The sequence below is a fragment of the Mustela nivalis genome (assembly GCF_964662115.1).
Source record: "Mustela nivalis genome assembly, chromosome: 8".
Classification (NCBI taxonomy): Eukaryota; Metazoa; Chordata; class Mammalia; order Carnivora; family Mustelidae; genus Mustela; species Mustela nivalis.
The window spans coordinates 117,827,027-117,836,741 of record NC_139027.1 but is presented as its reverse complement, the minus strand read 5'-3'; the positions used below and the strand labels follow the sequence as shown (position 1 = coordinate 117,836,741).

At 52.1% G+C, this 9,715-nt stretch overlaps 1 protein-coding gene across 1 annotated transcript; it reads right to left on the bottom strand.

The window, feature by feature from the left end:
* Positions 1 to 4,098: 4,098 nt before the first annotated feature.
* Positions 4,099 to 9,508, bottom strand: SRXN1 (sulfiredoxin 1). The gene is made up of 2 exons (XM_082745911.1): positions 9,216 to 9,508; positions 4,099 to 5,117 (listed from the first exon to the last, which is right to left on the bottom strand). The coding sequence occupies exons 1-2, from the start codon at positions 9,429 to 9,431 to the stop codon at positions 4,914 to 4,916; spliced, it is 420 nt and encodes a 139-aa protein (XP_082602037.1). The 5' UTR covers positions 9,432 to 9,508; the 3' UTR covers positions 4,099 to 4,913.
* Between the last annotated feature and the right edge of the window lie 207 nt (positions 9,509 to 9,715).

Below are 9,715 nucleotides of genomic sequence, written 5' to 3'. Positions count from 1 at the left end.
ACCGTCAGATAATTAGGCTTCGAACATTCCATACAGGGTCTGCTGCGAGATGAGACCATCAAGTCCAAGGAGCCCCAGGAATGGCCCAATGTATTTGTGTGTCCCGGAGAAAGGGCTTTTGGCTTTTTCTGGATTCTCAACCATGTTTGTGACCCAAAAAAAGGTTAAGAAGCACTGGCTGGAGTGCAGGGAAGCAAAGCAGCTCCTCCAAGCTCCGCTGGAGGAAAACACCCCTGCAACAGCCACCCTGCAGAGCAATCTGCTTATACCTTAGAAGTCAGAATCTGAGCTATGGGTCAGGGCGCAGTCCCTTTCCCAGCGATACAGCTGAGAAAGAACTTGAGAGTGACAGCGGAGGTTGTCTGTAGCAGCAAAGCTGGAAAGCTCAAACTTCCATTAATAGGAGAGTGACTAGGAAGAGTTGATATTCAGACCCTGGGATGCCACATATCAATTAAAAGAATGAGGGGCGCCTGGGTGGCTCAGTGGGTTAAGCCTCTACCTTTGGCTCAGATCTCAGGGTCCTGGGATTGAGCCCCGCATCAGGCTCTCTGCTCAGCAGGGAGCCTGCTTCACCCTCTCTCTCTGTCTGCCTTTCTGCCTAGTTGTGATCTCTCTCTCTCCCTCTGTTAAATAAAAAAATAAATAAATAAAGAATGAGCCACACCTCCATGGAATTTGGTCATCCAACCAATATTTATTCAACACTTACTATGTTTTGGGCGGTGGGCCTACAGTGATAAGACAGATCAAGTTTTGCCTGGAGAATATTTTCTAGCCGGTGAGACCGACAGAAACAGACACAAGATAATTTCAGAGAGTGTGATAAATGCCACAAAGAAAATAAAGCCGAGGAAGGTGACAGAATGATGGGGAAGGAGACTATTTAGACAGAATGGTCAGGGGAGGCCCCTCTGAGGAAGTGACCAGAATGAGGGAGACTCTGGGAGACGAGCAAAGACAGTTAATGGGGTGGACAGCAAAGAGTGGCAAATAATGGAGTGAATGGCAGAGTGCTGGTGGGGGGGGGCGGAGAAAGGCAATTTGCAAAATAATGTAAAAAAGAAAAGCATGCTTTATTGTACTCTACACACTACACTACTACAAAGTTCGAAAAAGGTCTGGAAGGGTCTATGCCAAAGTCATGAAGGCAACTGTCCCAAATGTGGGGAGGGCAAAGGGACCACCAGGACTAGGACTCAAGTGTGTTTCAGCTTGCCTCTCTTTTTTAAAATTTTTAATTATTTAGCATTTTAATATCTCAGTGTTTAAAAGGTGAATCACACACATCTAACTTGTGAAATTAAAAACCATGTTAAGTCTTCCATGGTGACTGGGGGTGGGTTCCAGGGCAGCAAGGGGCCTACGGGGTCCCTACACACTTTCACTGGAACTGAGTTCCTGGGGGCGGCGGGCAGTGGTTTGTCTGGGTGGGGGTCACACAGACTGGGAAGCCCAGAAGAGGCATGTGGCTTAGCCTGAAGTATCCAGAAGCTTGCAAGAGGTACCACCTTTGCTGAACTTGAGACCATCTGGCTTAGCCCCTGCCCCCCACGGTGTAGACTAGAGGAGAGGCCATGATGTGAGACCACAGAGCAGTAGGGGACAGGGTAAATAGAACCTAAAACTCCCAGCCAGGTCTCCTCAAGCCTTTGGCTTCTCTGGGCACCTGGTGCACCTCCCTCGCAGCCAGGCCCTTGCCTCCACCCCTTTCCCCCAGAACTTGCTCTGCACGCAGGAGGCCCCGCCCCGCTCTGGCCGGCCAGAAAGCAGCGCCACCTCCTGGCGCAAGAGAAAAATGCAGCTCCCAGCCTCCACCGAGAGCCATCAGCGGGTTTCAGAACACTGCTCTTCTTGGACAGGAAGAAATCAGAGAGGGAGACAAACCATGAGAGACTCTGAATTCTAAGAAACAAACAGGGGGCGCCTGGGTGGCTCAGTGGGTTAAGCCTCTGGCTTTCAGTTCAGGTCATGATCCCAGGGTCCTGGGATCCAGCCCCGCATGAGGCTCTCTGCTCAGCAGGGACCCTGCTTCCCTCTCTCTTCTCTGCTTGCCTCTCTGCCTACTTGTGATCTCTCTCTGTCAAGTAAATAAAAAAAAATCTTAAAAAGAAAAAAGAAAGAAACAAACAGGGTTGCTAGAGGGGAGGTGGGTGGGAGGATGGGGTAACTGGGTGATGGACATTAACGAGGGCAATGACATGGTGAGCTCTGGGTGGCGTGTGTAACTGATGAAATCACCGAGATCTGCAGCCAACACTAACGATGTATTCTCTGTTGGCGAATTGGATTTAAATTTAAAAAAACATATAATAGTAAAAGAATGACCAATCCCTCCCACTTCAAGTCTGTTTCGCACCGCCCTCTCCCTGTCTAGATGCAGGCCCCTGGTGCTGCCTGCTTGGGTCTTCTGTAAGAAGGAAAAGCTTTTTCAGGAAGGGGCGACCATTCTGGTACCCTAGACCCGTGGGTCAGGAGGCAGTAATCACTCACATGAACCAGCGGCATCTCGTGACGGCAGTTTACAAAACCTGCCCTCAGCTTCCTGACCCTTGGTACAAATCTCAGGGGTAGACAGTCCATTTGACAGCTTGGAAAAAACCTCCAGGGAGGGGCTTGTCCAATGTCCTATGACAAACCGGTGGGCGCACAAGCTAATCCGGTAACATGGGCTAATCCTGTAACTCAGCCCAATATGGGTGGAGGGGGTGTCACCATATTTGAAAATCATGGCCTCAGTCTGCATTGCGGTCCCTGGACAGCAGCAGCAGAAGTAGCTCCGGAAACTCCTTCGAAGAGCAAATCCACAAGCCCCACTCCAGACCTGCTAAATCAGAGACTCTGGGGGTAGGGCCCAGCCCTCTGTGTTTTAGCAAACCTGTTTGAGAACCTAAACCGGCAGTCTGAAGCAATTACACTCCCTCATTTTTATTAAATAAGCTTTTATTTGGGAGTGATTTTTGATCTACAGAAAAGTTGCAAAAAGAGTAAAGAGTGCAAATTCTGCACCCAGCCTACCCCACCATCACTTTACCCTTCACATGTACATTTGTCAAAATGAAGAAACTGACATTTGTATGTTATTATTAAGTAAAATCCAGACCTTATTCAGATCTCCAATTTTCCCAACGATGTCCTGAATATAACACTGCATTTAGGACTACATTCATTTTACATTAAATTGGTCACCTCAGTCATCTTTCCCTGGGACAGAGAATGGGTGGGAAAGCTGTTGTCCTGGTTACTAAGCTGGGGAAACTGAGGCTTGAAAATATCCAGGGACGGAGCTCCCTTAGCAGGACAGTGAGAGCAAGGCCTGACTCACTTTGCACCCTTCCTGTCATTCTTCCCTTCACCCAGGACTCTTGTTTCCAGAAACCCCTTTGGAATGTCTCATCTGGCCTACCTCCATCCCACCACGCAGACCTTGACAGATGCCTCTGGTAGAGCAGGCCCAGTTCTGGGAGAGATCCACCTGCCCCATCACCTCCTCCCCTAGATTTAAGGGCCAGGACAATTTCTTAGTGACTTCAGCTCAGTCAGATCAAGGTCTGGAGCAAAATGAGAGAAACGGTATTTTGCCTCTATGCAACCATTTGTGACTGATGAAAAAATGCTACCAATTCTTTGTGGTTGCTCCCGGTAAGAGGTAATTTTGCCACCCCTTGAATCCAGGCCAGCTGTATGATTTGCTTTGATCCAAAGAACTTTGCAAGGGATGTTGTACCAATTCTGGGCCTAGGACTAGAAACCTTGTAGCTTCTACTTTTGCTCTCGTGATATTCTGAAGCCATGTCAATACGCCTGAGCAAACCTGCTGGCGAGACTGCATGGACAAGGACCAAGTCACCCAGCCTTGGGCCTGCCAAATGCCAGGCAAGTGAGTGGGGCCACCTTAGACCATCCAGCCCTACCCGAGGTAACAGCTGAGTGCGCGCAGCCTTGGGAGTGACACTGGGCATGACCAGCACAACTGTCCCAGTGTGCCCAGCCCATATTGCAAACCCACAGAACTGTAGGCAAATGAATGACGTGCTTTTAGTGGTCAAGTCTGGAGAAGGTCTGTTACACAGCAAAGACTAACCGGTACACAATTCCTTATTTCTCTCTTGGTAGTAGGATTCCAATTTTATTTTAGGAAGTGGTGTGTCAGTCCCTGACGGGCTATGAATGGTCTAATTATAACAATTCTAAACCCTACCATCTTAGCTTTCTTTGTAGCCAGGGGTGGCAATAGCTGGTTTGGGCCAAGGAGACCTAAGTAGAAATACGCAGGGGGACAGAACAGGAAACAGCCCTTTGAGAAAGGACTGACTTCATGATAGAAGTCAACAGCTGGCTTGGCCATTCTCCCCCTCAGCCCCTACACCTTTCTTCCTTGAACGCATCCACGATTCCTGGAGGCATAGCAGCCATCATTGACCATGAAGTAACAAGCAACGAGGAGAAGGCCAAAAGGAATCAGAGATACGAGCCCTGCCTTCGCTGGGGTGCTGCACCAATATCACCTGTCTCCAGAATTCTCTTTGCTTAAGCCACTGTAACCTAGGCTTTCCTTACTTGTGGCTGAATGTGTTCCACATAATGGGAAATACACGGATGAAAACGTAGGAGCCTTGTCCTTGGGGATCTGGAGCCAGGAACAGGTGGCTCTCCAAACTCATCTTCTTTTCCATTTCATTCTCTCAAGAATACCTCGAGGGCCCCGTTTCCGCAGCAGTGGGATCTGGGGCTCCCACATGGTTCAGGAACGAGTCCAAGATCTCGCAGCTTGTGAAACAGGTGCTCAGAGTCAGACCTCCCCCTGGGCACAGAGATGGCGCCCCTGACTGCTTCCTGCATGGTCCAGCACCCCCAGAGGCTGGGTGTGTCTTCTGGGCTCTTGGGAGTGTCAGGTGGTGCCTAGGAGGCCGCTATTGTAAGTCTGGGGTAGATGCGCCCAGGTACACCCTGAGGTCCGAGAGGGTGGACTGGACAAGCTTGGCAGGGATGGTCTCTCGCTGCAGCTGCTGGTAGGCTGCATAGCGGTGGCAGCCCCCGAAGGAGTAGAAGTAGTCACCGCCCTGGGCCCCTTTGATCCAGAGGACGTCAATAGGGGGGACGCTGTCTGGATCCTCCTGGAGAAGAGGGCACAGTGTCAGTGAGCACGGCACAAGGCTTGGCAGTTTGCGACGCAGACTCCGTTAACCTGTGCTGAGCTCCTATAGGGTATTTGCTGGCTCCCGCTGGCTTGTGAGAGGCAACTGTTAAATATTCAGGAATTCTGTGCACTGGTTTTCATCAACTCGGTAGCTTGAAAATCAGCCATGGTGATTTACATCAGGGAAATGAACAGATGCTACCAATCAGGGCTTTCTCCCCCCTAGAGACCAGGTTGTTAAACATTTATCAGTTTATTATTATACCATATACACACTATCTGTCTGGCCTTGTTCTAGACTCTGGGAATAAAGCAGAGGTAGAATGGGACAGACACAGCCCCTGCCTTCACGGGACTCTGGTCTGGTGGGGCAGATGGAATGAAAGTGAGAGCTGGAATGATCTATGCTATGAGGACAGTGACACAGGCTGACGGGCCAGGGACAGGGGTCCAAGAGGGCTCTCTGAGGTGACAAGGAAGCAGAGACTGAACGCAGAGGAGTCAGCCTGGGAAGAGAGACAGGTGAAATGTTTAGAGTCAGACCCTGACTGCCTAAGTTCAAATCTCAGGTCTGCTACTTAACTGGTACATGATCTTTGACAATGAATCTCTGTGCCTCTGCTGCCCTGTCTATCAAAAAGGGACGAAGACAGGAGACCCCCTCATAGAGCTGTTGAGTTACATGAACTAACATATATAAAGCACTCTGAACAATGCTTGGCACATGGAAAGTGCTCAATAATGTATGCTCTGCACTACCGGAGGGAACAGCATTCCAGGCAGAGGGAAGAGCAAATGCGAAAGACCCGAGGCCAGAACAAGTTCACCTGCTGGAGGCAGGGCAAAGAGGCCAGTGTGCTCATACTGGACTGGAGGTTGAGGAGTATAAGAGGTCAGAAATGTCAGCAGAAGCCAGGCTGTGCAAGGCTGGTTTCTAAGAGCAGTGGGTTGGCCCTGGAGTGTTTTAAACAGTGAAAAGGTGACATGATTTGATGACCCTTCTAGAAAGGTGTCATGAGAGAGTAGTTTGGTGGGATGGACAAAGGGGAAACCAAGGTGAGGCCTTCGCAGGTATCCAGCAGAAGATGTGGTCCTGGATGAGGATGTGGACCAGGACGGGGAGAGGCAGACAGGTTCGGAACATGGTGGCAACTCTGAGAAGACTGGCAGAAGGGCTGAATGTGAGAAGAGAAAGAAGAGAATCTAGGTTGACTTCCTGTTAGGGGCCTAAGCAGCCAGGTGCAGGGTGGGTAAAGCCTGAGGTAGGGCGGGCTAGGGGATGGAGCACAGTGGGGAGACCACATTAGGCGAGAGCTTCCTGCCACTGGCCCATGCGTTTGTTTTTTTTTTTTTTTTTTTTTTGAAGATTTTATTTATTTATTTGACAGAGAGACAGAGATCACAAGTGGGCAGAGAGGCAGGCAGAGAGGGGGAAGCAGGCTCCCTGCTGAGCAGAGAGCCCAATACAGGGCTCGATCCCAGGACCCTGAGATCATGACCTGAGCCGAAGGCAAAAGCTTAACCCACTGAGCCACCAGGCAGCCCCCTCCCGGGGTTTTTATTATGCTTATTTGATAGATTCATTTATCCATTTATTCCAGAAATGATGACTAAACCGTAAGTCCCAGTAGGGACAGGAGGGGACTCTGGACCCCAAAACACCTGCATCTAAATTTCAGCTCCTCCACTGAGCCGCAAGACACCTGGAGCAAATGGGCTCAGTGCTCCGAGCACCACTCCTCATCTGTAAAATAGGTGTGGATGCTCATTGGGGCTGCAGGTGAAGAGTCACAGAGCTGATGCCTGTGAGGCACAGAGCACAGCCTGTCCGGCAGTGGGGTATGAACGAGGGGCTGGTGTTGGACAGGCCTTGTGCTGGGCACCAGGGGGAACAGTGGTGGGTGGGTGGAGTCATGGCCCCTCAAAACGTCTACATCCTAATCCCTGGAGCCTGGGAAGGTAAAGGGGACTTTGCAGATGGAATGAAGTTAAGGTTCTGAGACGGAGATTATTCTGGGTTATCCAGATGGGCTGAATATAATCACTGGCATCCCTGAAAGTGGAAAAGGCAAAAGAGGAGGTCTGATGTCGCTGGCTTTGAAGACGGGGGAAAGACGCCATGAGCCAAAGAACTAGAAGCTGGGAAAGGCAAGGAAAGGGATTCCTCCCAAAGCCTCCAGAAGGAATGTGGCCCGTGCTGACACCTTGATGTTAGCCCCCTGAGACGCATTTTGGACTTCTGAATTATAGAATTATGAACTAATATATTTGTATTGTTTTAAGCCACTGGTTCCCGGTAATTTGTTACAGTTGCCATAGAAAATGAATACATAGGGGCGCCTGGGTGGCTCAGTGGTTTGGGCTGCTGCCTTTGGCTCGGGTCATGATCTCAGGGTCCTGGGATCGAGCCCCGCATCGGGCTCCCTGCTCCGCAGGAAGCCTGCTTCCCTCTCTCTCTCTCTCTCTGCCTGACTCTCTGCCTACTTGTGATCTCCGTCTTTCAAATAAATAAATAAAATCTTTAAAAAAAAAAAAAAAAAAAGAAAAGAAAATGAATACATATGGTTAAGCAAAGACAGGCTTGGTTCTTGCCCTCACCCGGCATATGGTTCAAGCATGGAAGACAGGTGTCTAAACAGGCCATTCAAACCCAGTTTGATCAGAGCTGTGCTGGGGAGCATGCAGGTGTCTGTCTCCCCACCCCCACCCCAGGCCACTAACCCGGTAGGGGGCATCAGGGAAGACACTGACACTAGGACAGCAAGACCAAGAAGGAGTTAGAAACAGTAAAGAAGAGATGGAAGAGGGGCGCCTGGGTGGCTCAGTGGTTTGGGCTGCTGCCTTCGGCTCGGGTCATGATCTCAGGGTCCTGGGATGGAGCCCCGCTCTCTGCCTGCCTCTCTGCCTACTTGTGATCTCTGTCTGTCAAATAAATAAATAAAATCTTAAAAAAAAAAAAAGAAGAAGAGATGGAAGAGTTCCTGGCAGGGCAGGTGGGGGAAGCCTGTGCAAAGGCTCAGGGGTGGATCCTCCGGGAAAAGCCAGACATCACGGCTAGTCAGTGCTGAGGAACAGCCAGGATATGACCAAAGTCCCTGCTCTTGTGCAGTTGACCTGAGGTGGGGAAGACAGACAATAAAACACAAATATATAAGTCAGGTGGACAGAAGTGCTTTATGGAGAAATAGCTCGGGTACAAGAAGAAATCTTGAGAGGCCAGGACAGTGTAGGCAAGGACAGAGAGGGGGCAGAGGCCTGAACCAGGAGAGTGAGCAGGCCCTGTGGCTATCTGGGGCAGCAGTTCCTGGCAAAAGGTACAGTGGTACAAACCCTAGGGCTGAACACCATTCTGGGGAGTGGCAGAGGGGTCCAGAGGGGACTTGGGAGTCTCACGGAGCCACCAAGGGTCTGATGGGGAAAGGTGACGCGATCCCTTGCAGGCCTAAGCGGACACACGTTCCTTTCCCCCATAAAGTTCCTGCCAGGATCACTTCCCCATTCTTCAACACCCTCCCTCAATGATAAGGCTACCCCTGTCCTCTCCCAGGTCCAGTTCCAGCAAAGGCCTCCCAGCAGGCACGACATGTCCAGTCCCACTGCCACGGACTGTGACTGCCAGAAATGACAGCACGGCTTAACTCCAGAGTGTGGTGGCCATGCAGCTGGGCGCTGGAGCCACTCTGCCACTTTCAAACTGCCTAACCTTGGACATGTTACTTAAAGGAAAAAAAAAAAAAAAATCCTCCCGTGCCTCAGTTTCCTCATCTGTGAAAGAGGGGCAGTAGTAGCATCTACCTCACAGGGCTGGCACGAAGCTTAGGCACTTGAAACAGCTCCTGGGCACTGCAAGGGCTATCTTTATAAATAGAGTGAGCGATCGTTTTTAAAATTATCTCCACCAATCTCCTGCCAGTCCAATAGAGGAAACAGAGGTCCAGAGAGGCCCAGCCCCTTGCTCAAGGTCACACAGCAAATGCCGGGCTCCGGCACAGCGCCTGGAACCAGTGCGGTCTCGCGTCCAGTGTGACCTCCCTCCTGCGGAGCCCTCCCTCCGGCCCGCCTCCCCGGGCCTCACCCGGATCGTGTCCACGAGGCTCTGCACCTTGGCCGGGTCCAGCACGGACGGCAGCGGACGGATGAGCACGCTCAGAGGCACGTTGTGCACCGCGGCGATGCAGCCCGAATGGATGCTGCCGCCCTGCGCGCCGCCGCTGGGCCCGGCTCCCCCAGGCGCCCCCCGGCCGATCCCGGCCCCGGCCCTGCCCAGTGCTCCTCCCGCGCGCAACCCCATTGCTCCTCCGCCGCCAGCAGCCGACGCCGCCGCCGCCGCGCCGCCCGCGAGCTTTAATCCGGGCCGGGCCGTACCACTCCGCGCAGGCGGCGGGGGCGGCCGCCGGGGCGAGCGCGCGTCTCCTCCACCCGGGAGTGGTCCGGCCCCGCGCTCCCCGCGGCCTGCGCGCGGCGGCCCGCGCGGGACTCGGGCTGTCCGCCGGGGGGCGCCCCGCAGCCTCCCCTCCGCCGCGCCGCGTCCTGCAGTGGAAGCGCCCGGGCGGGCTGACTCAGGGTGAGTCCGCA

Coding starts and splice junctions, on each gene's coding strand:
- SRXN1 (XM_082745911.1), bottom strand. CDS start 9,431: ATGGGGTTGCGCGCGGGAGGAGCACTGGGCAGGGCCGGGGCCGGGATC. Junction 5,118..9,215: donor GCCTCGTGGACACGATCCGG/GTGAGGCCCGGG, acceptor CCTCTTCTCCAG/GAGGATCCAGACAGCGTCCC.